This window comes from Macaca mulatta, chromosome 20, assembly GCF_049350105.2.
Source record: "Macaca mulatta isolate MMU2019108-1 chromosome 20, T2T-MMU8v2.0, whole genome shotgun sequence".
Classification (NCBI taxonomy): domain Eukaryota; kingdom Metazoa; phylum Chordata; class Mammalia; order Primates; family Cercopithecidae; genus Macaca; species Macaca mulatta.
The window spans coordinates 79,154,625-79,181,973 of NC_133425.1; the positions used below are offsets into that span (position 1 = coordinate 79,154,625).

The following is a 27,349-nucleotide window of genomic DNA, read 5'->3' on the forward strand; positions in this document are numbered from 1 at the left end:
GGGGTTGGGAAATAGAAGTGAACGGACGCATGGACAGACAGATGGCTAAATGAAAGGAAACATGTATTTCTCTCTCTTTTCTTTTGTTCTTTTTTTTTCCTTCATCTTTCTTTTCTGTTTATTTGTTTGTTTATTTATTTGAGACAGCGTCTCACCCTGTCGCCCAGGCTGAAGTACAGTGGCACGATCTCAGCTTATTGCAACCTCCACCTCCTGGGTTCAAGTGTTTGTCCTGCCTCAGCCTCCCAGGTAGCTAGAATTACAGGCAAGCGTCACAGCACCCGGCTAATTTTTATATTTTTAATAGAGACGAGGTTTCACCATGTTGGCCAGGCTGGTCTCCAACCCCTGACCTCAGGTGATCTGCCTGCCTCAGCCTCCCAAAGTGCTAGGATTACAGGTGTGAGCCACCACACCTGGCCCCTTACTTTCTTTTTCTTCAAAAAATAAAATATTACAGGCAAAGGTAAAATGTTTCTCTGCCCAATTTTATTTTCTGTTCTCTCTCCTCAGAAACAATAGTTACCATGAATTAGCTATTCATGTGCATGTCCAGATGTTTTTATACTTTTACTACACACAAACACTCACATTCACACATAACACATACAGTTCTATTTTGTGCAGTTTGTAAAACCTCCTGTAATTCATATTATATTGGGCATACCATTCTACAACTTTTCTTCCTCCCTGTGTTACATTCACAAGGTCCATCCATGTTGCTCTAACTCAGCGCTCAGCAAACTTTTTCTGTAAAGGGCCAGATGGCTTTGTGGGCCATATTAGTCTCTGTCATCTATTCATCTTTATTTTTGTTTGTTTGTTTGTTTCTGTCTTTTGTACCACCCTTTAAAAATGTGAAAACCCTTCTTTGCCTGGGACCTATCCAAACACGGACTTGAGGTTAGCCAGCCCACAGCCTTCCTTGGCTGAACCCCACTCTGCTCCATTCATTCTGACTGCTGGAGGATCCTGTCATTTGAATACGGTGCAGTGGATTCCCTTATCAGCAGACACATTAGAATCATTTACTGTGACCAACGCTACTACAGTAAGAGATCTCCATTTTCCACCAGCTCCTGGAGTGACTGCTAGACAGACCACAAGCCCAGCACTGCCCAAGGACCAGCACTTAGAAGCCACTGCTGTACAAGCAATGCTTGCATCCCGGTGTGGTGGCTCACCCCTATAATCCCAGCACTTTGGGAGGCCAAGGCAGGCGGATCACTTGAGGTCAGGAGTTCAAGACCAGCCTGGCCAACATGGCAAAACCCCATCTCCACTAAAGATACAAAAATTAGCCAGGCGTGGTGGCAGGCACCTATAATCCCAGCTACTCGGGAGGCTGAGGCAGGGGAATCACTTGACCCTGCGAGGAGGAGGTTGCAGTGAGCTGAGATCATACCACTGCACTCCAGCCTAAGTGACAGAGCAAATAACAACACTTGCAGAGGTCCAGGAGCAACTGGAACTCAAGTATAACAGAGTTTGGATAAATTGGAGAGCAGTACTTCCTATGTGATTGCAAAGAGATAAAAATTCTATGTGTGTGCAGTGGGAATGCATATGCACATGTGCATGTATGTGGTGTATGTGCACGCACATGTGTGTACACAGAAAGAAGACAATTGAGGGGGTCACGTCACACATCGCCCTCTGTAAATCCAATTTCGGGACATCAAAGCCTGACTCAGTGACATCTCTTTGAAGAACAAAGGCACTGCAGGACGCTGCTCGCAGGCCAGCCACTCTGGACTGGAAATGAGTGTTTTTAAATGGAGACCAGAGCCGCTGTGCCCCTGCTTGTTAAAATACAGATTTCCAGGCCCATCCAACGTATGGCGTCAACATCCCCGGTGACAGGGGCCTCTAGCACAAAGCCCAGTGTTTGGTTATTTGTATACAATGTTTTTATAATAATACACATTCTGCTACCACCACTCCACATAGTAAGTATTAGTAAACCTGGAATAGTTTTTAGATTTAAAGAAAAAGACTTGGCAGTATTTTTTTCTTATCAACAAGGGATTTTCTTGCGGCCGTCACTTTGAGACTCCTGATCTACAGATGTCAATCATGAGCAGGTTCCCAAGGATGTCCCACTTCTCATCTCTCAACTGAGCTCTTGGATCAATTAATCTAAGGCGGAATTGCCTGATAACCCCTAAAGAATTGCTTCACAGTTAGTATCACTGATAAAAGACAGACACAGGTACACCAGGTGTGAGATGCCACATGTGCTTTATGTGCTCATCTAAGGGGAGCCAGCCCATCTAGCATCATGTGATTATATCCCACTGTAAGTAGGGGCACCTGTATGTAAAGTCAAAATTATTCCCAAAATGAAACCCTGGATCTCCCCGTGTAGCTAGAAAGGTACTCAGTTGACACTCCAATGGTTTGCTCCACAAAGACAGGTAGTTTCAGCCCCCAAAAAGCAGTTAAAAATAGGTGTTACCAGTTACCTTCAAAAACACACCTTGTCTGGTCATGTATAAAAGGCATAAAATTTTCTAATACTGTTTGTTTAAATGTTAGAGATGCCTGCCAAATGTCATGATTTATGTTTTATTATATACCTAGTCCAAGACATTCTTCCTAACCAAAAAGGGATGGACATAATAAGACATGAGAGAATCTGGGTCAGAGGTAGCAGGAACAGGTAACCACGAGTGCCCAACCACTCAAATGCTTAAGAGCAGACATCAAAGTGTCCGACCCCACGTGTGTTACCATTTATATGACATTGACAACAGGCTGCACAGAAATGAAATGAGCCTAAACCGTTAAGCAAGGGTTGGAGACGGGGCAGGGTGATTTCAAAAAACACTGAAATTAGCAGCGTTCTTTTTTTTTTTTTTTTTTTTTTTTGAGATGGAATCTCGCTCTGTCACCCAGGTTGGAGTGCAGTGGTGTGATCTCAGCTCACTGCAACCACTGCCTCCCAGGTTCACCTCCCAGGTGACTCTCCTGCCTCAGCCTCCTAAGTATCTGGGATTACAGGCACCTGCCACCACGCCTGGCTAATTTTTTTGTATTTTTAGTAGAGACAGAGTTTCACCATGTTAGCCAGGCTGGTCTGAAACTCCTGACCTCAAGTGATCCACCCGCCTCGGCCTCCCAAAGTGCTGAGATTACAGGCATGAGCCACCATGCCTGGCCTGAAGTTAGCTTTTAAAGTACATAGCTTCCTAACTCAGCCACAGTCCTTACAGTAATTTTGGGAGCCAGGAAGTCAGCTGGTAGAATCTCTTTGATGTTTCTTTAAGGCAGGGTCAGCCAAGTCTAAGACACAGACTAAATCTGGTACACTGCCCATTTTTGTAAATAAAGTTTTATTGAAACACAGCCGTGCCTATCATTTCCATATCACCCGTGGCTGTTCTCTGCTGCAGTGGCAGAGCTAGGTAGCTGCCACAGAGTCCACCTGGCCCAGTAAGCTGAAAATATTAACTCTCTGGCCCTTCCCAATTTAAAGCATCGTTCATAAAATTGCATGTGATGTAGGAGAAGATAATCACGTCACACTCATGGCAAGAAAAAATACTCAGATCCAAGTAGACGAGCAGCAACCAAACACGCTGATGTTTGGGGACTTTTTTCTGTATTTTCTTCGGTGATTATCCCATTTTCTAGATGAGAAAACTGATGTTCAGACAGGTCCCCAGGCGAGTAATCAGTGAGGCCAGCATTCACCATTGACTGCGTCCCTTACGGAAAAGGATAATAGTAGTATTTCAATTTAGTATGATCTGACCCTGTAGGTGGCTTTACTGCAACTGAGAATTGAACTGAAGGATCGGCATTTCCTTCTTTGACATCTGAAGATAAAGGAAATAAAACTAATGATATTGAAAGTAATAAAGAATGAAAATGAAATGATTTTTACCATCAGTTGTTGTATAAAGTGCGTGTCAGTGGCATGAAGCGGATGTGTAATTCTTCTCCTAGCTCCGTCCCAGTGAAGGAAGCTGGCATTGCCATTCAGCTGTTTCTGTGGTTTTTCTAGCACGGCTTTGCATGGTATGGCAAGTCTCAAAAAAAAGAACTTGTCCGGAAACCATTTCTGACCATTGCTTTAGACTTAATTAACTAGTATTAGCAAGACTGTAAAAGGACAGATCAGGTGAACGATCTTAAATACCAAAATTAAATGTCTCTATATGGGGGGTAGGAGGTAGACAAACTCAGACACAATAAAGAAGCTTAAAGAGGTGAGTGGGCCAGGCACAGTGGCTCATGCCTATAATCCCAGCACTTTGAGAGACTGTGGCGGGAGGCTTGGTTGAGACTAAGAGTTTGAGACCAGCCTGGGCAACATAGTGAGACCCCCCATCTCTGGAAAAAAAAAAAAAGCAAGAAAAAAGAAAGTCCTGCCCCATATCAGCTAAAAATTAACAGTAAATAAAATGTGGACCAGGCATGGTGACTCACAGCTGTAATCCCAACAGTTTGGGAAGCCTAGTAGAGCTGATCACCTGAGGTCAGGAGTTCGAGACCAGCCTGGCCAACATGGTGAAACCCATCTCTACTAAAACTATAAAAATTAGCTGGGCGTGGTGGCACACATCTGTAATCCCAGCTACTCAGGAGGCTGAGGCAGGAGAATCGAGTGAGCTTGGGAGGCAGAGGTTGCAGTGAGCTGAGATCATGCCACTGTACTTCAGCCTATAGGACAGAGCAAGACTCCATCTCAAAAAAATAAAAATAAAATGTGCATGCCTGGCTGGGCGGGGTGGCTCACACCTGTAATCCCAGCACTTTGGGAGGCCGAGGTGGGTGGATCACAAGGTCAGGAGTTCAAGATCAGCCTGACCAACATGGTGAAACCCCGTCTCTACTAAAAATATAAAAATTAGCTGGGCGTTGTGGCACACGCCTGTAATCCCAGCTACTCAGGAGGCTGAGGCAGGAGAATCGCTTGAAGCCAGGAACCGAAGGTTGCAGCGAGCCAAGATTGTGCCACTGCACTCCAGCCGGGGAGGCAGAGCAAGACTCTGTCTCAAAAAAAAAAAAGCCAAGATGAGCAAAAGATAGCCACTAAACTCTTCTTAAATTTTATTTTTTAATGTATTGTTTGCATGCAACAAAATACATCCATTGCAAGTGTACAGTTTGATGCATTGTGGTAAGTGTACAGAGTTTTATACCACACCCTAGTCAAAATACAGTTTCCTTTGCTATTGATCCCTTTCCCCAATCCAGGCTCTCATTGATCTGCTTTCTCTAATAATGGTTTTGTCTTTTCTAGAATTTCCTAAAATGTATCAGTATTTTGTTCCTTTCTATTGTGAAACATATTATGGGCAGACACAGGGTCTGAAAAGGCATTAAACCCAGGCAGAGTGGGCTGTCCTCGGCCTGCAGACAGCCGCAGTCATGCTTGCAGAGGAGCTGTGGTCCCTTTAAGTGACATGACATTATGGACAATGGCAGTTGACCCTTGGGGGCTTTTCCTGCACCTTGCACATACAAGCTAAGGGCTTTACCTAAATTACATAAATTTCCTCAAGTAACTATCTCAGTAGCCCTGGGAGGAATCACTTATGTTATCATCTAAATTGACTTAAAACAGGAATTTGAGACTCTAATTTGAAAACAAGAGATTGGAGCCTATTTAGTAGATTTTATGCAGCCAAAGCTGTTTCTGTTTCATTTTGTTTTGTTTTGTTTTTCTATTTTTAACTAATTTGCCTCCCAGGAGACAGTTGAAATGTCTAGAGACATTTTCATTATTATGCCTGGCGGGACGCCACTAGTGGCGTCTAGTGGGTGGAGGTTAAGGGTGCTGCTAAGCGTCCTCCCATACACAAGACAGCACCCTCCACAAAGAATTATCCAACCCCAAATGTCAGTAGCGCTGAGGCTGAGAAACCCCACTCTGCTCTCTAACCAAAATTAGACACAGAAAGTAGAGACATTCTACCACCTGACAACATAAATGGCTTTTGCCCATTTAAAAACATAAAGAGGAGTAAGTATCCAACCTAAAACAACATCTCAAAGAACATTCTTCCTAATAGGCTTTTGCAAAAATAGCTCATATTTTACAACTGTCTTGCAGCGTGGGTGTAAATGAGACCTAATCATTGTAAACATGAAAAGAGTGCCTCAAAACGTCTGAAGTTCTGAGCAGAGAGCAGCCTTTTGGATGGAGGCAGGACTGGGGTATCAGTAGGAGTGAGAACAATGGTCAGATAAATGAGTACACAGCACTTGTAGACTGATTAAGTCCCTTTTTTTTTTTTTCCTTCTTTTGATGGAGCAAGACTGTAACAGAAGCCTGAGAGTGAGGAAGAGCTTTGGCAACTGTTACTGTAGACACAATAGTTTACTCAATTTCATGAACTCTTAGTCCTGGGCTGGAATTCACACCTCTGCTGGAATTGCACAGACAAAACGTGCTTGGAAGGAGTAAGGTGGCAAAAACAGAAAAATGCAGGCGAAAACATGCCTCATTTTGAAACTGGATCTGGGCATCCTAGAGCCAGAGCCTCTCCCAGCCGACGTTGCTGAGTTGAGCAGAGTGACAGCGTCCACGCTGGAGCCCACCCCCAAGCTGGCCGTACGGAGGAGCCACGAGCAGGCACTGGGAAGACAGGCTCGTGAATGCACACTATGCTGATGTCTCCTTCTGTGAAGTTTTCTACGTGAATGACATGTTCTCAAAGTCTGCAACACAGTCTGCCACGAGATGCCTTTTTCCCTCTGGGAACACAATGCTACTTTCGTGGTTGGCTGAGTAATAGCCCCCAAATATGTGTTCCTTATCCTAATCCCTGGAACCTGTGAACATGTTACCTTAGATGGCAAAGGAGACTTCGGGTGGGTGCCTATAATCCCAGATACTCAGGAGGCTGAGGCACGAGAATCGCTCAACCTGGGAGGCGGAGGTTGCAGTGAGCCAAGATCGTGCCAGTGCACTCCGGCGTGAGCAACAAAGTGAAACTCTGTCTCCAGAGAAAAGAGACTTCTCAGATGTGACTAGGTGAAGGATTTTGAGATGTGGAGATTATCCTGAATGAGCCAGGTGAGCCTGATATAATCACAGAGTCCTAAGAGGGACAGAGGAAGAGTCACTTAGAAACAGACCATGCGATGACGAAAACAGAGGGAGGCCAGAGGTGAAATGAGAAGATGCTGCAGTGCTGCCTCTGAAGATGAAGAAAGGGGCCATAAGCCAAGGGCTGCAGGCAGCCCTTAGAGGCCAGGAAAGGCAAGGGAACAGATGCTTTCCTAGAGCCTCCAGAAGGAGCACAGCCCGGCCAACACTGATTTTAGCCCCGTAAGACTCATCTCAGTCTTCTGACCTCCAGAACTGGAAGAGAAGAGATTTGTGTTGTTTGAAGTTTATAGCCATTTGTTACAGCAGCAACAGGAAATTAATATACCATGTTTGGGCCAGGTGCAGTGGCTCACAGGTGAGCCTGTAACCCCAGCACTTTGGGAGGCCAAGATGGGAGGATCACTTGAGGCCAGGAATTCAAGACCAGCCTGGGCAACATGGCAAAACCCCATCTCTACAAAAAATATAAAAATTGGCCAGGCATGGCGGTGCATGCCTGTAGTCCCAGCTATTCTGGAAACTAAGGTGGGAGGATTGCTTGAGCCCAGGAGGCAGGGGTTGTAGTGAGCCAAGACTGTACCACTGAACTCCAGCCTGGGCAATAGAATGAGACCCTGTCTCAAAATAAAATAAAAACATACCATGTTTGAAGAACCACCAATAGGTGTCTTGCTTTGTGACTTGTGATCCTTAAGTGTGTGTGTGTATATATATATATATGTATATAGTCACAGGAAGTCAATACATATATGGGATAATCACCAATCTCTAAAATACATAGTCAGTGTGCTCATAAAATAGCCAAGCTCTGGCTGGGTACGGTGGCTCACACCTGTAATCCCAGCACTTTGGGAGGCCGAGGCAGGTGGATCACGAGGTCAGGAGATCGAGACCATCCTGGCTAACACAGTGAAACCCCATCTCTACTAAAAATACAAAAAAGTAGCAGGGCGTGGTGGCAGGCACCTGTAGTCCCAGCTACTAGGGAGGCTGAGGAAGGAGAATGGCATGAACCCAGGAGGCCGAGCTTGCAGTGAGCCGAGATTGCGCCACTGCACTCCAGCCTGGGCGACACAGCGAGACTCCATCTCAAAAAAAAAGAAAAAAAAATAGCAGTCTCTGCGCTAACAGACAAAGACATAAGGCTCATTGGTAATAGTGGTAATAGCAGCTCTCGGTCTGAGCAATGTCTGGCATCTGAAGTCACCATTAGCATTTTCAGAGAAGTCCAGCTTTTTACGGTATAACTATTTATTCTGTCTTCCAATGTGATCCATAAGGAAAAAAAAAATCTCCCGAAGTCGTGTGATGTTTAAAAATGTGTTTATTATAGCTTGCCTGTCATTTATCTGGTTTTTAGCTAAAATGTTTTGAATTGACTGGTGATATTCCCGACTTAACTCTGAACCCTCTCTATTCAGGTCTGTGAGAATTCCTGACGTCTGAAGCTTGACTCCCAAGTTTCCATAGCAACAGGAAAAAGAAAAAAAAAAATCTATCCAAATCTGAAGATTGCGGTTTACAGCTATCGAACTTCACAACTAGGCCTCAATTGTTCCGGGTTTTTGTTTTCTTTGCAATTTCACTTAGTCTGTACTTCATCATTTTGACAGCATCTTCCTCCCTCCTTTAATTAATGGAATCCTCTGAATTTTCCCTGAATGTTTAAAGATCATGACATATGACTTGATCTTCTGGGAGCAGGAACAATGACTACTTTTTCTGGTGTGTTAACATGTCGCTAGCCAGGGTTCCAGGCACCCAGTTTTGTCTGTGGGTTAGTATTGGTGTATGTATGAGTATCTGTATGTGTATATACACGGTATTTATAGAGAGAGACTATCCCGGAGAAGCCTCGTTTTGATGCCATTCTTCCTTGCAAGGTTAAGCAAGGTGGGTGAAAACTAAGACAACTGAACCCTCCAGGGCCTCCCGCTTCAAGGTCAGCATGAGGACAGACCACAGAGCTGTCACTTTTGCTCTGAAGCTGCTTCTCCACTGTCCCGTTCAGTCTGAATGCTGCCACGACCAGCCAGGCAGGTCCACAGAGAGGGAGAGCAGAGAAAGAAGTCCTTTCTCTTTACTGAGTTCGAGGACTGCAACTGATTTTCACTGCCATCTGATGCCGTGATCCTGAGCCAAGGTGGTGAGGAGCAGGGCGGGCAATTTCACCACCACATGCCAAGAAAAGGGCTGACATTTTCTTTCATGGGCACCAACCTGCATTTGTCTGTGTCCCGAATCCACAGTCGCACTGATTCTTATGGGGACACAGATCATGGTAAAGAATCTCTCCCTCCTCAGTAAATGTGTAACTGCAACTGTCATCACGGAGGTCACACCTGCATACAAAGAGGTCTACAGGTACCATCTTGTATACACATATATACCCACATGTACAGACATACATTTATGCACATTCACTCCGTTTGTTTCATATATACAGGCATAAAATAGAGTAAATACAGGTAGTTTTAAAAGTACCCTTTTGTGTGAATTGACTACCGTTGTTTGCAAACCTGAAAATAAAAGACGTTCATTATGTATGAAAAGTAACTGATTTGTATTCTGTGAGCATGTAAAAGCAGAAAGTTAGTGCTTGTTCTAAGATTCCCTTCTTGTTGATAAACCGTAAATGAATCATCAAAGCTCACACCAAATTTTTCTATCAAAACTAGTGACAGCTTGTGGCTTTTGATTAGAGCTCGCCACGAACTAGGGTAAGGTAAGTGTCTTAGCATCTTTTAATGCAGTTGCTTTACTAAAGGTTTTAACCGCACACGCACACACACACGCTTTCTTATGCAATCTATGTTTGCACTTGTGCTTTCAGTTAGCCTTCTGTAGGAAGTAGAAGTCATATGTTGTCTTTGTTGTAGTGAAATTATACAGATAGAGTTCCATATATTGTATTTGTTTCCATAGTAAATCCTTTTGGAACATATAGAATGCAGAGATTTTTTTTTCCATTAAAATAAATGGGTATTGGTGGTTAAAACTGCTGGACAGTAACTTTTCTCTGATTTCTATCTTGTGTCTAATGTCACTGATGCTGGCTGGGTCTTGTCTTAGCGCAAGTTCACTTTTTGACTGACCATTTGGGGTCTGTCGTACATCTCTGGTAGGTGAGTGGGTCTATAAAGATACCAGTTGTCAGCATGGGCAATGGACTCATGTTGTCCACCTCATGATATGATCTGAGGGTATCATAATCAGCTATAAAGGTAATTGCATACTCAAAGATGAGACGGACCCTTCTCAATTTGATGACCACATTAAGCACAGTCACGGCCATCTGTCAACAGTCCGAAGACCTGGGGATTTTTCTCTGGAACAAATCCTGTTGCTGGATCAGGAGATGCCATACCTTGAACTTGATAGGGTCATTCTCCACGAGCACATGCCCCCGACTCAGGGACAGGGGAATCTAAGCCTGTGCATTCACACTTTACAACATTTCCTCTACTGGCTTATAGGGCACTATCACGTGCCTCCCTGGCGCACCTCGCTGCCCTCTTCCTGCAAGCCAGGGGGAGAACGTTCACCCTTGAACAAACCAAGAGCATCCTCAGCCAGTCAGGCAGCTGGTAGCCGGACACGTATGCTAACTGGCAATCAGGAAGTCGCCCTCCAACGTAAACTTCAGCCACCTGCAAGGAGATACACAGCAGCTGAGTGACCATTCACTGAAGGAAATAGATACGAGACGACTCCTTTTCTCTCAAGCCAGTAAGCTCTCCTGCACTTTGCAAACCAAACCAGAAGCTTAACTTAGCTGAAAATTCAGAAAGGAGTAAAGTGCACACTTCATTAATAAATAGAATATGCCTCAACTTTACCTTATTTAAACATATTCTCTGTCCCCACAGTTCTAATCAGGACAGGGAAACTTCCGTCATGTTGTTCTTTCTAATACTTTCCAGAAAAAAAAGAAAAAAGAAACCAATTCTTATAGGCCAAAATGATAGCATTTCCTGAATCACAGGATGTTTTGTTAACCTACTGGAATATATTACATTGTTTACTGAAAACCATAGTAGAATCAAAATGTTATTTCATTATTACCTATGCATTTTATCTGAGTCCAACTTATTAAAAAATGAAGTCAAGTAAGAACCAGAAATTGCTTTTCCCAATTACTGAGCACAGGTTCTGAGGGTCTTATTTCCACTGAGCAAACAGTCACACCTTCACTTCTTTTTATTAATACTCAACCACCTTAGTTGATTAAAAATCACATTTTCTCCCTCATTTTACATACGATTAATTAATTATTTTGGATAATTTGTTTTAATAAGAATATGCACACATTTTCTAATTTCAATGAAAGTCACCTTCAATACTGCCAATTCTCTCCAAATGAGCATCATTTCAGGTAGATATACCTGCTATGCCTCTTGGCCGACACCAGCAAATCAAAGCATCATAACGAAATAAATCCAGCCAGATTTCATGGTAGGTATCAAATAAGACTTTAGCTCTTAAAGAACATCATTAGAAATTTTGATAGCTCATTCCAGAGTTTCACAATGTCAATTTAAACAGTGTGATAAATGGAACAACCATCTACCATCACACTCATAGAGTAGCTCAAATGGCATTTTACCCAGAATAAATGCATTGGGTCTTAATCTTAAGATGTGACAACTAAAAAATTTTTAACAAGTCTGTGTTTGATCCTGGATTTGGTGCAGTTGCACCCAGGCACAAGCTCTCCAGATGATTCTGAGGAAAGGAGTCTACAATTTTCCTGGGGGGTGTATGAACATGGTACCAAAAAGGTGATTAATAATTATAATGGTTTATATTTATCAACTGCTTATTATGTGCCCATACTGTACAAAATCCTTATAGATAGTAACTCATTAATCCCTCCAGTAACATATGAGGCAAGTACTACTATCTTCTCCAACTCACAGATAAAGAAGGCTGAGGTTCAGAAAAAATTGAATGACTTGCCCAAGGTAAGTGGCCTCCAGAACCAAACCCCAGGCTGTCTGGCTCCAGGGTTCATGTTCGTCCCACGACATCACAATGCCACTCTCAACCCTGGAGCAGAACCAGACCATCTGCCTACTGCAGACCAGGAGACCCTAGTTTGAAGCCTCCGATAGCATAACTATGCAGCTAAACCAACTTACTGTTAAGCAACAGTACCTTTTACTATGAGGTATCTTTTACTATTAAGTACCTTTTACTAACAGTATCTTCTATTACCTACTATTAAGTTCCTGCTATACTTCTTCATTCTGAAAGCTTTCTGTTTAAAAAAAAAATGTTAACATCATTCTTAATTAATATTGAGACCTTAGAAATTTTTCCTGTACAAGATAACATAATTATTTGCCCCTTCCCTTCCATGGCTTATTAGCAGGTAGATGAGGGGCTTCTCCTAGATTAATTTAACATCTCAATTAATTAAAAGCTGGGCATGGTGACTCATGCCTGTAATCTCAGCCCTTTGGGAGGCAGAGGCGAGTGGATCACTTGAGGTCAGGAATTTAAGACCAGCCTGGCCAACATGGTGAAACCCCATCTCTACTAAAAAATACAAAAATTAGCTGGGTGTGGTGGTGCACACCTGTAATCCCAGCTACTCAGGAAGCTGAGGCAGGAGAATCGCTTGAACCCAGGAGGCAGAGTTTACAGTGAGCCATTGCACTCCAGCTGGGGCAACAGAGCAAGACTCCGTCTCAGGAAAAAAAAAAAAAAATTATGAACTCCAGTGTACCCATTCACTACCAAACCAACTGAGGCGAGGGAAAACTGAGGGAGAAAGTGGGGTGGGATCTTGAAGGATTTACACTGTGCTTTGCTATAAATTATTCAAAGAGGCAAATTCTAAAGGATCTCTAAGTAGTTTCTGATTTTGTAAAGGTAGCCCATTAATCTGTTTACGTGTAGCTGCCTTAAACATGAGTCAACAGGGTAAATCACACCAACAGGAAACCCAAGCACCGAAAAAGCCACCTACATTTTCTGTTTACCAAATACTAAGAATAATAATCTAATAATCTGGCTACATCTTTCATAAAGACCTCCATCTTCTCTCCTTAACTGACTGTTGAGATTTGGTATTTTTCATAGTCTAATGATAAAATGCTTTCAAAATTGTACATCCAATGCAATTAACAATTCTTTTACTATATCCAGTGTGTTACCCTTACTATATTTCCTATTGCTAATAGATTAGCCCACTATTGAAAAAAATTCTGCAGTTGTGACTGTGTTCATATGAAAGCATGTACAAGATATAGAGAGACAGCAAAAAATAGTGGGAATGGATGTGTGTATGCGGGTTTCAGATAAGAACTTCAATTATATAATTTAAGAGTAAGTCTATAATTTAAGCAGAAATAATTTAGATACTCATCAAATTAAGTAAGCAGAAAAATTTCCTCTCTCTCATGCTACGTTGCTATCATCACATCTTTTGTTGGAGGGTTGCTAAGCTTGATAAGCCTTTGAACCATTTTATTTGACTTTCCACGTGCCAGCTGGTTGGTAGGGAGATGGTGAAATGCCTTGGGTGGTGTAGGATTAGGGAAGTTTTCATTCTGAAGCTATGAAGACTTGGAGAAAGGGGTTTATAGAAGCACTATGAAAATAAGCTGGAGCCTCTATTTTCTGCTACTTTTTAAAAAGCTTTTTCTTTAGAGAGTAATAAATCCATTATGTCTATCGTATACATGAATTCAGACTATTAGAGAGTTGACAATGCAGGCTATATATATATATAAAATCTGTGTTGTCATGCACATGTCAACACTGTCCTGATGACAAAATTTTATTTATCCCCCCAGATAAAAATTTGAAGAAATTTTAAATGCTTTTTATTCATAAACACTTTTCAAAAGGGATAAAAGTTAATCATGTTAAAATATTCATTCTATGGCAGATGTCACTCCTTTGAGCCCTCCCTGCTGAATTGCTTACAGTTTCTGAGCTGTAAACTAATATTTGCTTTACTATGTAGTTACAAAGAAATGTGTAACTTGTTTGTGAAATATTCAAATAAAGCTTATCTGGGATTTTTAACTTGTGTGTTTAGTCTTAGACCATCTTTAGTACAGTCTAGTCTAAACACTGTGACAGAGCAAAGGGACCTTTTTGTCCAGTGGTGCGCAGTGTCGTGGGTGCAACTGGCTGGTGCCAGTGTTTTGGGTGGCAAAGGATTTACCAGCAGGGCATGGTGGCTCACGGCTGTAATCCCAGCACTTTGGGAGGCCAAGGCGGGCAAATCACCAGAGGTCAGGAGTTTGTGACCAGCCTGGCTAATGTGGTGAAACCCCGTCTCTACTACAAATACAAAACTTAACTGGGCATGGTGACACGTGCCTGTAATCCTAGCTACTTGGGAAGCTAAGGTGGGAGAATCGCTTGAACCCAGGAGGTAGAGGTTGCAGTGAGCCAAGATCAGGCCCCTGCACGCCAGCCTGGGTAACAGAGTGAGACTCTGTCTCAAAAAAAAGAAAAGAAAAAAAAGAATTTACCAATTTAACAAGACAGTTGTAGGTAAAGAAAGGCCAATTACTCAATTACTCAAGGGAAAGTACGTTGCAAGGAAGCAACGGGCAGCACAGCAGAGAAGGGGCTGTCTGGAAAGAGGCAGGGGCTGGAGGGAAGTTTTAGGTCATGCTGGAGGATGTTACACTCGGAGCGAGGTAGTTGTGCCAGCGTCTTGTTTGTGATTAGCTGTCTCTTGGAACAGTTGTTCTCCCCTACTTGGGACCCCCTTCTTCACTGTTGCTTACTTATCAGGACTCCACACCATGTTAGTCTATGATGTTTAAAAACCAAGACTAAAACCAAGTGATTCCTGCTTAATAATTGGCTCTCTTCTGCTTCTTTCATAAAAGTCAATCATTCTGATTTGGAAAAACAGATATATAGATGATAGAGAGAGAGAGAGAGAGTGAGATAGACAGGTAGATCAGACAGATAGACAGCAAGAAAGTTACTTAGTGAGATCATTTTTAAAAAAAAGAAGGGGGCCAGATGTGGTGGCTCACGCCTGTAATTCCAGCAATTTGGGAGGCAGAGGTGGGCCGATCACCTGAGGTCAGGACTTCAAGACCAGCCTGGCCAACACAGTGAAACCTCATCTCTACCAAAAATATAAAAGTTAGCCAGGTGTAGTGGTGGGCACCTGTAATCCCAGCTACTCAGGAGGCTGAGGCAGGAGAATCACTTGAACCCAGCAGCTGGAGGTTGCAGTGAGCAGTGAGCCAAGATAGTGCCACTGCATTCCAGCCTGGGCAACAGAACAGAGCAAGGCTCTATCTAAAAAAAAAAAAAGAGAGAGAGAGAGGGAAGGGTGTGTTCATAAGTGCTTCCTATAGGCCGGATACTGTATTTATCTATATAGACGTGTATATACACATTACCTTGTAGTTATATGTGTAATTTATGTGTAATAATTATATATCATATACATAATTTATGTAATTCATGGGATATTGAAATAGACATTAACTCCATTCTATAGCTGAAGAAACTGAGGTTCACACAGTTAAAACCATCTCATGGTAGGTCTCACGACTACTGAGTGGTATGCATGGCTCCACCCTGGCACTTTTCCTGCTATACGCTAAGGCAGCACCACCACATTTATCACCAGGAACACACTGTGTCATCAGAAACAATGCATGAAAATGCTGTGGACTAAGCAAGTGGACAATGACGGGGGAGTAAAGCAGAGGAAACCTAAACTTACAAATCTGGTCTATAGGAAAACTTTCCTTCCCCCCAGGCAGTCTGTCTCCAGGAAACTGCTACTTTGGGTAAATAAATAGCAAACAGATGCCTTGGCAGCCAGTCACGGAGATGCTAATTTGGAAATTTGCCTCCAAAGAACATAAGACACAGAAACCAATGCTTCAGTCCAAAAGCAAGAGAATTTGAGATGTATCAGATGTATCAGAACCACCATCGATCACACCATTCTTCCCCAGTAAAGCAATTTTCTGGGTTTTTTTGTTTTGTTTTGTTTTTGCAAACAAGGCCTCAAAGAGACCTCCTTGTGCTTTAGTAACGTGCTTGTGCTTTGGTAATGCAAGGCAAAATATCCACTCATTCCAGCCAGGGCACACCTTTGAGCGTGCAGCAACGCTGGCTTTTTACATGGGAATCCAAGCCAAGAGGACTGGTGCCAGGATGGTGATATTTCTAAATTACATCTGCCGTTCTGTGTCTGTAACGAAGCCCTACCTTTGCTTGGATGATGACTGTCCTGCCCCAGCCCCTCCTCGTACCAGCAGGACCGCATCCTCCTCCTGAGGCTTGCTAGCACCTGAAGGATTGTTCTGTGAAAACTAGGGACCCAGCACCTGCTGACATTCCTTAGCATCCTCTCTGACTTTATCCCCAGGGAGAAGCGAGTCGATATTACCCTGATGCAGTCATAGTTCCTCTGCTTCCCCTTATCACATTATATGACCATGTTGTTTCAAAGCACACCCAATCCCTTTACCCTTCGGCTCCCTGCCGTCTTTCAAGGCAGGATTTTCTAAACTTTAATCCCAAGAGAATAGAATCACGATTTAGCCATCTCCCTGTCTCATCTCTGCACCTTCACTAACTCTGCCACACTGAAATGCCACCTGTACCATCAGCTACAACTCTAGTTTTAAACTATGTAATTTTACATTTATAATTTTGGCTTAAATTTATTTTAAAAGAAGCCGGTACATTGGCCGAGCATGGTAGCTCATACCTATCATGCCAGCATTTGGAGAGGCAAAGGCGACTAGGTAGATAGTTTGAGCCCAAGAGTTCAAGACCAGCCTAGACAACAGGGCAAAACTCCAGCTCTACAAAAAATACAAAGATTAGCCAGGTGTAATGGCGCATGCCCATCACAGGAGGATTGCTGGAGCCTGGGAGGTTGAGGTTACAGGGAGCCATGACTGCGCCACTGCATTCCAGCCTGGGTGACAGAGTGAGACCCTGTCTCAAAAAAAAAAAAAGAAAAGAGAACTGTACATGCTAACATGAATGAAAAACCAGTATCACTTGGAATACACTAAAGCAGCAATCAAAATAAATACAATGAAAAAATAGGCATAATTACCTTTTAGCTAGATACTATGTCTACTTAAGGTCTGTGTATGAAACTCTCTGTATTAAAAGGAGAGATAAATAAGGAGTAGAGAGGTCTCAAAGACACAGTAACATCCACCTGGCTTATGTAGCACCTGTCCACACAGCACCTAGAATCATTTTAGTAGAAGCAAAACAAGCAAAGTTGCATGAACAGGAGGTAAGGAAGTGGTTCCAGTAACTAAGACGATAAGTCCTTCCTTTCTAGAAACTCGCCTATGAGCCGTAGCTCAACAAGAGCACACAGTCAGTGGAGGGTCACCTCGGTTGTTCTGGTTTCCATTTTCTATTTGTTTTTTGTGCGGCAGGGGTGGGGCGGGGCAGGGGGGGGGGTTGGTCACTGTTATGTGCTGAGAAGGAGGAATCATCAGAAAAAAGAAAACGACGGCAGGAAGCAAGTTTCTGGAGTTGAGGAAAGAGAATGGGATCAGGGCCCAGGTCTCTCTGCCTTAGACGAACGCAGAGCCCTGTGCGCGAGGAAGGACACTTCTTCCTGAGACAGAAAGCCAGTGACACCAGGGTTGGCCAGTGGCACCAGGGTTAATGCAGGAACTTATGACTGCACGCAGGACGGGAGTTAAGGGGTTTTGATAGACAATCTCTATTTTCTCCACAAAATAGAATATAAGGTCATCCTCTGAAGGTGAAGGGGATAAAATCCTGGGGTTGGGGAGACCAGAAAGGTTTGAAATGGCTACTGAAGGACCGGGGCTAGGGCAGCCCAGGCCACTAGAAGGGAGGGGCACCCTTCACCCACCCTGCTGTGGCACCGCCCATCAGGTGAGGGGAGCTCAGCAGCAACATGAGGCAACCTGGGAGGAAAAGAAACCAGGGGAGCAGCTGCTGGGCCCCAGGGCTGGGCCTATAGAGCTGACGCAGGTGCAGCTAAGCAAAGAACACATTCCAGCTCCTCCAAGTCCTCACTAGGATCATTCCATCACTGCTCACACAAGGCAAACGCACAAAGCACCTCACTGCATGTGGCCACATGGACACACCAACACCTTCCATAGTTTTTTTGTTGTTTTTTTTTTTTTTTTCCTGAGACACAGTCTCAATCTGTTGCCCAGGCTGGAGTGCAGTAGCTCGATCTCAGCTCACTGCAACCTCTGCCTCCCTGGCCGGCCTCAGCCTCCTGAATAGCTGGGATTATAGGTGCACGCCACCTAGCCCAGCTAGTTTTTCTATTTTTAATAGAGATGGGGTTTCGCCATGTTGGCCAGGCTGGTCTTGAACTCCTGGTCTCAAGTGATCTGCCTTTCTCAGACTCCCAAAGTGCTGGGATTACAGGCATGAGCCACCATGCCCAGCCACCTTCCATAGTATAGATCCAAGAAAGGAGGCATGTCAAAAGAATGGCCCAGAGAACCAAAAAGGGATTATAAAAGTACCATAATAAGCACACGTAAAACAAAACTGTCTTGAATGGAAAAAGGGAGTTACAACATGTAATTAATCTAGGAAGAGCTTTAAAAAAATGCTAAGAGGAGATAAGACAACTGTGACACTTAAATAAAGGTTAAAAATGAGAGTTGTTCAAAACTGAAGTTTAAAGGTTAATTACCAGTGCCTTACACGTAATACATTAGTTTTGCTAATGGGACAATATTCAGTTAGGTTCGGTGTGTCAGCCCCATAAGGTGAGTATGTCAGCCATGAGTATAAATTAGTGAAGCTTCCATGAAAAGCAGCTCTTTAACTGACCTTGGTCTCCACACAGAGAAAGCATTCTGCCTACCTGTTTAAGTGCAAAAAATAAAGGAACAAATAATGCCTCCACTAAAAGAGTATCAAGTTTGTTTGTTGTTTATGTAAAGCAAATTTCCAATTGGGATTTGAAAAAAAAGAAAAAAAAAAAAAAAAACAAGTGTCTTATCAGAAAGAAAAGGAAAAACTCCAGATTCTAGTGCTAATTCATGTTCTTGAGTAACCCACAGCCATAAGACAGATCTGCCCAGAAATTCATGGTGCAGGCACTCACCTTTCTTTGCTGAGTGTGGGAGTCCCAGGGATTGGGATCTAAAGTCAGAAGCCTGAGGCCTTTCTTCACCTTGGCTACTCACTAGTTTTTAAGGAGTTCTGAAGTTTTGTGAAAAGTCTTTTATGATTAGTTTGGCGTGGTCGTGCACACCTGTAATCCCAGCTATTCGGGAGGCTGAGGCAGGAGAATCACTTGAACTGGAGAGGCAGAGGTTGCAGCGAGCCGACATCATGCCACTGCACTCCAGCCTAGGCAACAGAGCAAGCCTCCATCTCAAAAAAAAAAAAAAAAAAAAAATATTTTAAGAAAACTGAGATACTGGCATCTAGCAGGTAGAAGTCAGAGATGCTGCTCAACGTCCTACAATATACAGGGCACCCGGTCACCCCCTCCACCACCAACAATAAAGAATGACTTGACTCAAATGCCAGTATTGCAGCTCTTGAGAAACTCTGCTCTAAGCTCAAAAAAATCAGAGAATTCTAGAATGGTGAGAAAAAAGGAAGTCCTGCATCTCTTACTTCCTTAATTTGATGACCTTGTTCCAGTTTCTTAATGCCTCTGCGTCTGTTTTCTCAATAATGTAAAATTATGATAATTATATCACAGGGTCTTCTGAGGATTAAGTTAAAACACTGAGTATGTTTATTTCAAGTAGTCGGGTGAAGTACTAGCCAAACACCAGTTGACAACAGCCAAATACAAAAAAAGTTGTGCATCCTTACACAGAAAGGAAGATCTCTCTGTAGGGAAGGATGAGGTGTGTAGGGTGAGACGCAAAGGTGTAAGTGAGGGGGAAGGGGTGGTGAAGGGAGTTGAGTCTTATGCCTCAAGGCCAACTGGATTCCAGGTTTGTTAGAGACACTGGTGGGTCTCACAGAGGCGTTTGAACAAGAGCAACTCCATCTCGAATAGGAGCTGGGTAAACTGAGGCTGAGACCTACTGGGCTGCATTCCCAGACAGTTAAAAGGATTGTAAGTCACAGGATTGGGATAGGAGGTCAGCACAAGGTACAGGTCATAAAGACCTTGCTGATAAAACAGCTTGCAGTAAAGAAGCCGGCCAAAACCCACCAAAACCAGGATGGCAATGAGAATGAACCCTGTTTGTCCTCATTGCTACACTCCCATTAGCGCCATGACAGTATACAAATGCCATGGCAACATCAAGAAGTTACCCTATATGGTCTAAAAAGGGGAGGTATGAATCACCCACCCCTTGTTTAGCATACAATCAAGAAATAACCATAAAAATGAGCAACCAGCAGCCCTCGGGGCTCTGTCTATGGAGTAATCATTCTTTTATTCCTTCACTTTCTTAAACTTGCTTTCACTTTACAGACTCGCCCTGAATTCTTTCTTGCAGGAGATCCAAGAACCCCATCTCTTGGGGTCTGGATCAGGACCCTTTCCTGTAACAGGTCTAACCCCTTACAGACTCTCCCCACCTAAACTCAAACTGGAGCTGACCCTCACACACAGCAGTCCTTAAATGAGATGTGTGAAAGTTTCCAGAACTTTCACACATCTCCTTGCCAGGCCCGCAGTCAAGGACTCTCCTATCCCCTTGCCCTGAGACCCAATCCTAAAGACCATCTGTGGGGTTGGAACTAGAGGTTCCACCTCAGCAGTGCCCACCTCCTTCAACACCCAAACCCACAGTCTAACCCTGATGCCGGAAGCCTTCCCCACTCAACAGTAGGCATCGCGTGGAGTGCAAGAAGCCAGACATGATGGACAGCTTCCTGTCTGAATCCCCTCATATGAACCTGACGGGCACAATGAACCTGCAGGGTTAAACTCCGGACGCTGGCCACCCTCAGGGTGGAGATGACAGGACAGGACAGGACAGGACAGGGGCCATGGGGCTTCCGGGGGGCTCATGTTCCTTGACTTGGGGGCAGTTACAAGGGTATAGTGGGTCTTGTTGAAGGACAAAAGTTCAGTAAGTTCGTCCTGACAGGCCAAAGAAACCCAGAGCCGTCTTTCGACTGACTACAGCCTGGAATGGGGGCCAAGGCCACTCCCTGCCTCTATTGCTCCATTTCTGAGTTGGTCTCACTTCCCACCCCACCAACGGCACGCTGGGGAGGGGAGGGGCTATGCAAAAGAGGGCGGGGAGCGTGGGGTGGGGCCGCTCCTTGGAACGGAAGCGCTCGGCCTCGAGGCCCTTCCGGTGCGGGAGAAACTACTACTCCCATAATGCCCCGCGGTCCCGCGAGCAGCCAGTCTCGTCGCGAGAAGCAGCGGGCGGGGGCGTCTGAGCCGACAAACGGAAGTGTAGGTTACGGTCTGAGACATAACCGCCAAGCTGGGCGTCGGGGAGATGGCCGAGACTGACCCCAAGACCGTGCAGGACCTCACCTCGGTGGTAAGGGACGGCTGTGAGGGCCCGAGGCCGCGGCCTTCTCGGGCGGCGCCGGGCCAGGCCCTGCTGGACAGAGGCGCGCCCACCGCACCCGCGCTTGGCGTCTGCCGAGGCCCGGTTTCTGGAAGCGTCTCTGGCCGAGGCTCCCGGCCACCTTGACCCCCTGGGCGCTCGGTGCGGACCCGTCTACCCGCGAGCGCTCCTAAGCCCGACCCCCTCCGGTAACCCCATTCACCTGTCGCGAACGCCCCCCGGGTCCCTCCTGCCTCGCTCTGACACCCTCCCCGCCCTTCGACTCCTTACACACCCCTGGGTGCCTCAGCCCGGCAGAAACAGCCTAAAGACCCTGAACTTTGAGTCGCAGCGGCCTCCCCAGCCCACCAGTCTAATTAGACAGGTGGGAAAACGGAAGCCCCGAGAAGGAAGATCCTTGCTGAAGGCGGCACAGCTGCCCAGAGGCAGAAATGGGGCTGGAACCCGAGATCAGAGCTCACGTCCTGATCCCAGGAAGGTGTCTCAGGATCAGTGTGGACCGTGTTTGTTTGTTTCGGTTTTTCTTAGGTGCAGACACTCCTGCAGCAGATGCAAGATAAATTTCAGACCATGTCTGACCAGATCATTGGGAGAAATATCCTTTTTATCTGTAGTGGGCCTCCTGTGGGCCTTTGGAGCCTCTTTGCCGGGCAGCGGTGGGGATAAATGAGTAGTTTTCAGGCCAGCTTCAGCCAGTCACTTACAGAATTTGAGCTTGGATTGTACTGTGTTTCCAAGAAGGACTGCGCCGAGAGCTCGGGGTACAGCTGAGCTAGACAGATCCCTGGCTCAAGGAGCGTACATCTACCAATCCTAATAGCTGGTGTGGTTGACCATGGACTGTGAACTAAGCGCTTTTGTGTGTGTCTTTCTTTTGATACTCAGCATGACCTTATGAGTGGGTTGTAGTGTTACCATCTTTAGCAAATGCATAAATTGAGGTTTAGGGGTTCCATCACTAGTAAGGGTCAGGGCCGGAAACCGATGCTGAGTAGCCATGCCCCAGAGGCCTATACTCTTACCCACCAGCCTGTAACAGTGTCTAAAGGAAATTGGAAGACCGGTTTCCCTAAAATCGTTGTGTTTAAGGCCGTAGTCCACAGGGACGGAAGGAAAGGGCTCAATGAGGAGATGTTGGCACGCGTTGTCTTTAACTTCACCACTTGATGATATGAGTAGTCGCATTGATGATCTGGAGAAGAACATCGCAGACCTCATGACACAGGCTGGGGTGGAGGAACTGGAAGGTGAAAACAAGATACCTGCCACACAAAAGAGTTGAAGGTGAGGAAGGGGGCAATTTTTTTTTTCGTTTCTTTTTTTCTTTTCTTTTTTTTTTTTTTTTTTTAACACGGAGTTTTGCTCTTGTTGCCCAGGCTGGAGTGCAATGGCACAATCTCGGCTCACCACAACCTTTGTCTCCTGGGTTCAAGGGATTCTCCTGCCTCAGCCTCCCGAGTAGCTGGGATTACAGGCTTGTGCCACGACGCCCAGCTAATTTTGTATTCTTAGTAGAGATGGGGTTTCTCCATGTTGGTCAGGCTGGTCTCGAATTCTGACCTCAAGTGATCCGCCCACCTCAGCCTCTGGAAGTACTGGGATTACAGGTGTGAGCCACCGTGCCCGGCCTTTTTTTTTTTTTTTTTTTCCCTTAAAAGAATAGAACCTGTAAATATAATTTTGATGTAGTCAGACATTCTGTAGATCAGTTCCCAGCCATGATCCCAGCAAACATCCCTGTATTCTTTACCCGCTGTGGACTTCATGTTTTGGAATTTTTCATGCCAAACTCATTCTTTACACTGAATTTATTTTCCCAGGTTTTATTAATTAGACTTCTGTCACTGTTAGTTAAGACAACTGGCTAACATTAGATAACCACTGAGTTTTTATCATTCCAGCTAATAAAGGGGTTTTTGTTGGCCTATAAAGCCTGTCACTGGAAGATTTTCCATTGCTTTTCTTGGGAGGCGGGGGGCGGTGGAGGGGATCGCTGATAAGTCGCCCACATTACCACCTTCTTAAATGGCTTAAATTCTGGAGACTTTCTTGGTAACTTGACATTGGTAAACTAGATTGTGGCCACATTAAGCTTTTACTCTGGAGTTCATTTAAATTTCCACTGAATAGTTTCAGATGTCAGAGGAAAGCCCATTAAAACTACCCAATAGCAAGATAGGTAAATGTACACTATCACTCAGCACTGAGTGCACAGTCCTTTTCCTCTGTATATGTGAAAAATAAGTTTTAAACTCCCTTTTCTCATGTTTCATTTATAACGTTTTAATTCTCTATAAAAATGAATGTTACCCAGGGAGGCAGAGGTTGCAGTTGAGATCGCGCCACTGCACTCCAGCCTGGGCGACAGAGTGAGATTCGTCTCAAAAAAAAAAACGGTTGCTGGCACGTGGTGGCTCATGCCTGTAATCCCAGCACTTTGGGAGGCAAAGGCGCGCAGATCACTTGATGTGAGGAGCTCGAGACCAGCCTGGCCAACATGGTGAAACCCTGTCTCTACAAAAATGGGCGTGGTGGTGCACGCCTGTAATCCCAGCTACTCGGCAGGCTGAGACAGGAGAATCCTTTGAACCCAGGAGGCAGAGTTTGCAGTGAGCCATGATCATGCTACTGCACTCCAGCCTGGGTGATAGAGCAAGACTCTGTCTCAAAAAAAAAATAAAAAAATAAATCAAAATCCTGAGTATTTTTAGATAGGTAGTGTACCAAGCAGAATATACAGTAAAAGATGCCTAGTTTCCTATTTTCTGGGCTTGCTCTGGACCACATTTTAAGTTATGCGAAATACAGATTTGGGATATTGAAGACAGACTCTTAACTTTGCTTTTATCTTTACGATAGGTAGGGTTTATTCACTATGTGAGTACATCACATAACTGCTTTCTATGGGTGATGTCATCATTATTCTTATCCAGAGATAATTTGGAAAAATGTCCTACCAGTCTTCGATGCATCTGTGGGTCTCTTTTTATGTTATGTGGCAGCCAAAACTCCCATCAACCGACTGAGAATCTTGCCACAAGAATTTCAGGATTGTAGACTGGCTAGTGATGGGGGTCATTCAAAGAAAAGAATGGGAGTAGGAAACTGACTCCAAAATTTTAAAAAATATTTCCAGTTAAATCTATTTTTGCTAAAATATTGTCCAAAGAAAATAAGTTTAACTCAATAGGAGAGTGTAAAGGGATTTTTAGTTGATAGTTCTGTATGTCATTTTTACTTGCACTCATACAATGAAAAACATGTTGATGATTTTTCCTTCTTCAACAGGTTGCTAATAATTTATACTGGAATCTGGAACACCATGTTTCCAAGCCAAGAGAAGATCGAATGGCTTTTTACAGCTAACTACTATGTGTAGACAGGTTTTATATTATAAAGTATGCATTCTTATCACATACTATATAGTTAGTTTGTAGAGTGATTTAACCCCCAGTTTCTTGAACATAGTATCTTCACATCTTGGACCTTGGTCAGTTGTGCTATTCATCATTAAACACTAAAACTTTGGCGGTTCCTGCATAACATTGTCAAATCTTTTAGTGTATTTCTGTGAAGTCATTTTTTTTTTCTTGTCATTCCTTTTGTAGTAGTTGCTGTTTGGATAAAAGTTGCTGTGTGATTTTTTTATTACACAAGTAGTAAACCCTTCGATTATAGTCTTGGTGAAGTAAGATGTTTGTAGACTTTAGAGTTCTTTAATTCTCAGCACAAAGTGACTGTTGAGCTAACACCAAATAGTGTGTTGGCAATACTTTTCGAATGGCTAAAAACACCTAAAAATTGTTTATTCAGAAATATCTGTCACTGCTCTGTTGCCAAAACTCAGAATAGAACTTAGACTTATGTCTGAGTCCCTGAGGTCACATGCTAAAGTCAATGAAAAGTAACCACTGCCACTTTCTTGTGTTAGAACTTTTACAGTACAGAAAATGACAATAGCCTTCTGTAATGAGGCATTTGTTAGAGTTTTGCATGAGATTCTAATACTTCAGCAGGACCCTACATGGTTCATCTACAATGGTTACCATAAAAAATCTGGCAGGATTTTAAAATTCAGTCACTCCATCTTTTACCATAAAAAATCTGGCAGGATTTTAAAATTCAGTCACTCCATCTTTCCTTTGAGCTACTGACTGGAAAAGAAAGCGAAGGAAAAGAGACCATGTTAAGCCCATGCCAGCTGCTTGGCTGGAATATGATCAGTGGTGTGTGGTAGACTCGAGTTTTTAAGAAATACTATTTTACTTAAACTGTTTCTTATCTAAATTCTTGCAGAGTGACAATATTATTGATTATAGAAGACAGGGACAATACCTTTTAACTCTTGCCACTCAAAAATGCAGTGCCAGGAGTGCTAAACCGAGAAGCCAATATTGATGACATGGAAGGTGATCCATGATTGTCACCACAAAGTGCTTTTACACAAAAACTTGAAAAATTGAAAAACATGATGTTTTTTAAGTTTCTCGTATCACCAGTCTTGGTGTTTATATTGCAAATCTATCATAGTAAGAAATAATTTGTCCTGTATACAAGTTACATGGGGAACATAAAGGAGTCAGATCCTTCTGTAATAAAATGAATTCACCACTCTGGTTACTCAACTGCAGAACCTCCTTTGATCAGGCCAGTTGTGATGCAGGCTGGAGCCCCTGAATGCCCCGCACACACTGCAGGCATTGACCAGACCAGCTGAAACCTGCATCCCTGCTGATGTTCTCAAGCCTCCTAAGTGGCAAATGGAAATGATATGGCCGGTTGCAGTTGTAGGAGAGTTGTGACTTAGGCAGGAGTCGACCTCCTCAAATAATGGAACGATTTCAAAGGCAGGCTGCCCTGACCAAAAATATCTGCCATGAATAAAGGTGCCTGAAATCCTGCTATGAAGCTTCCTTTGTGTCAAAAATCTGTTTGGTTTTCAGATTGAAATGCAGAAATCACATTAGAGTATCAACTAAAACCTCTGGATGGATTAAGTACAAGTAGCCCAAGGCAAAGCAGGAGGGGCGTGTTGGGGGAGGTTGCCTGCTGGAAGGGGAAGCTGAGGAGCGGGAGGAGGGCTTGCGAGGACTCGCATTGCAGGAGAATTGTCTCAGGTACATTCCCAGAACACTTGCCCCTAGAGATGCTGCAGGAAAAAAGGGTTATGGTCACTTGGGTTTAGACGACATGCTGTGAACCTCATGAAGAAATTAGCGTATTAAAGGCTCGGAAAGTAGAGCAGAGAACTCATCTTTAAACCTGCTCGCCTGCTGGATTTCAAGTTCTCCTGCTGTTGCCCAGGCTGTAGTGCAGTGGCATAATCATAGCTCACTCGGAACCTCAAGCTCCCAGGCTCAGGCAGTCCTCCTGCCTCAACCTCCCAAGTAGCTAGTATTACAGGTTCATGCCACCACCCCTGGGTTTTGCTGTGTTGCCCAGGCTGGTCTAGAACTCCTAGGCTCAAGCAGTCCTGCCTCAGCTTCCCAAAGTGCTGGGATTACAGGCTTGAGCCACCATGCCTGGCCAAGGGTCTTTTTTATACTGTATGAAGTACTCTTTCTCCAACTCTTCTTGTTCATTTACCAGCCAGTGAAGATTCTCTTGAGGGCTGACAAATACAGATGAGTATGGGGGCCCTTGCACCAAGGAAAACAGCCTTACATTTAAGTGCCCTGTCTCCCAAACCCCAAGGCCCCACAGCTTCTTCGTTTGGCCCCTAGTTCATCCTGCTGTCCTTTGAGCCACAGGATTTTTAAATATTTTAATCTTATTTTCATAGCAATTTTTTGTTTCATTA

General features: G+C 44.1%; 2 protein-coding genes and 1 long non-coding RNA gene across 15 annotated transcripts in view; all 3 read left to right on the forward strand.

Annotated features, from left to right (window-relative positions):
- Positions 1–10,064, forward strand: part of CDH13 (cadherin 13) — a 1,167,676-nt gene extending 1,157,612 nt beyond the window's left edge. For 8 of the 9 annotated variants that reach the window (XM_077984054.1, XM_077984047.1, XM_077984053.1 and 5 more), the window contains one exon: positions 8,488–10,064. In XM_077984054.1, the coding sequence (XP_077840180.1) occupies positions 8,488–8,495 (8 nt within the window). In that variant the 3' untranslated portion in view covers positions 8,496–10,064. 9 annotated transcript variants of the gene reach the window in all.
- Positions 2,847–6,499, forward strand: LOC144338264 (uncharacterized). The gene is made up of 2 exons (XR_013412250.1): positions 2,847–2,961; positions 4,913–6,499. It is a non-coding gene; the product is annotated as an uncharacterized LOC144338264 (long non-coding RNA).
- Positions 10,065–21,388: 11,324 nt separating the features above from the next.
- On the forward strand, positions 21,389–26,451 carry HSBP1 (heat shock factor binding protein 1). Of its 5 annotated transcripts, NM_001258044.1 has the most exon segments (5): positions 21,389–21,519; positions 22,078–22,144; positions 22,713–22,833; positions 24,838–25,603; positions 25,652–26,451. In NM_001258044.1, coding segments are annotated over 3 exon segments (231 nt in total). In that variant the 5' UTR covers positions 21,389–21,474; the 3' UTR covers positions 22,832–22,833; positions 24,838–25,603; positions 25,652–26,451.
- Positions 26,452–27,349: the final 898 nt, after the last annotated feature.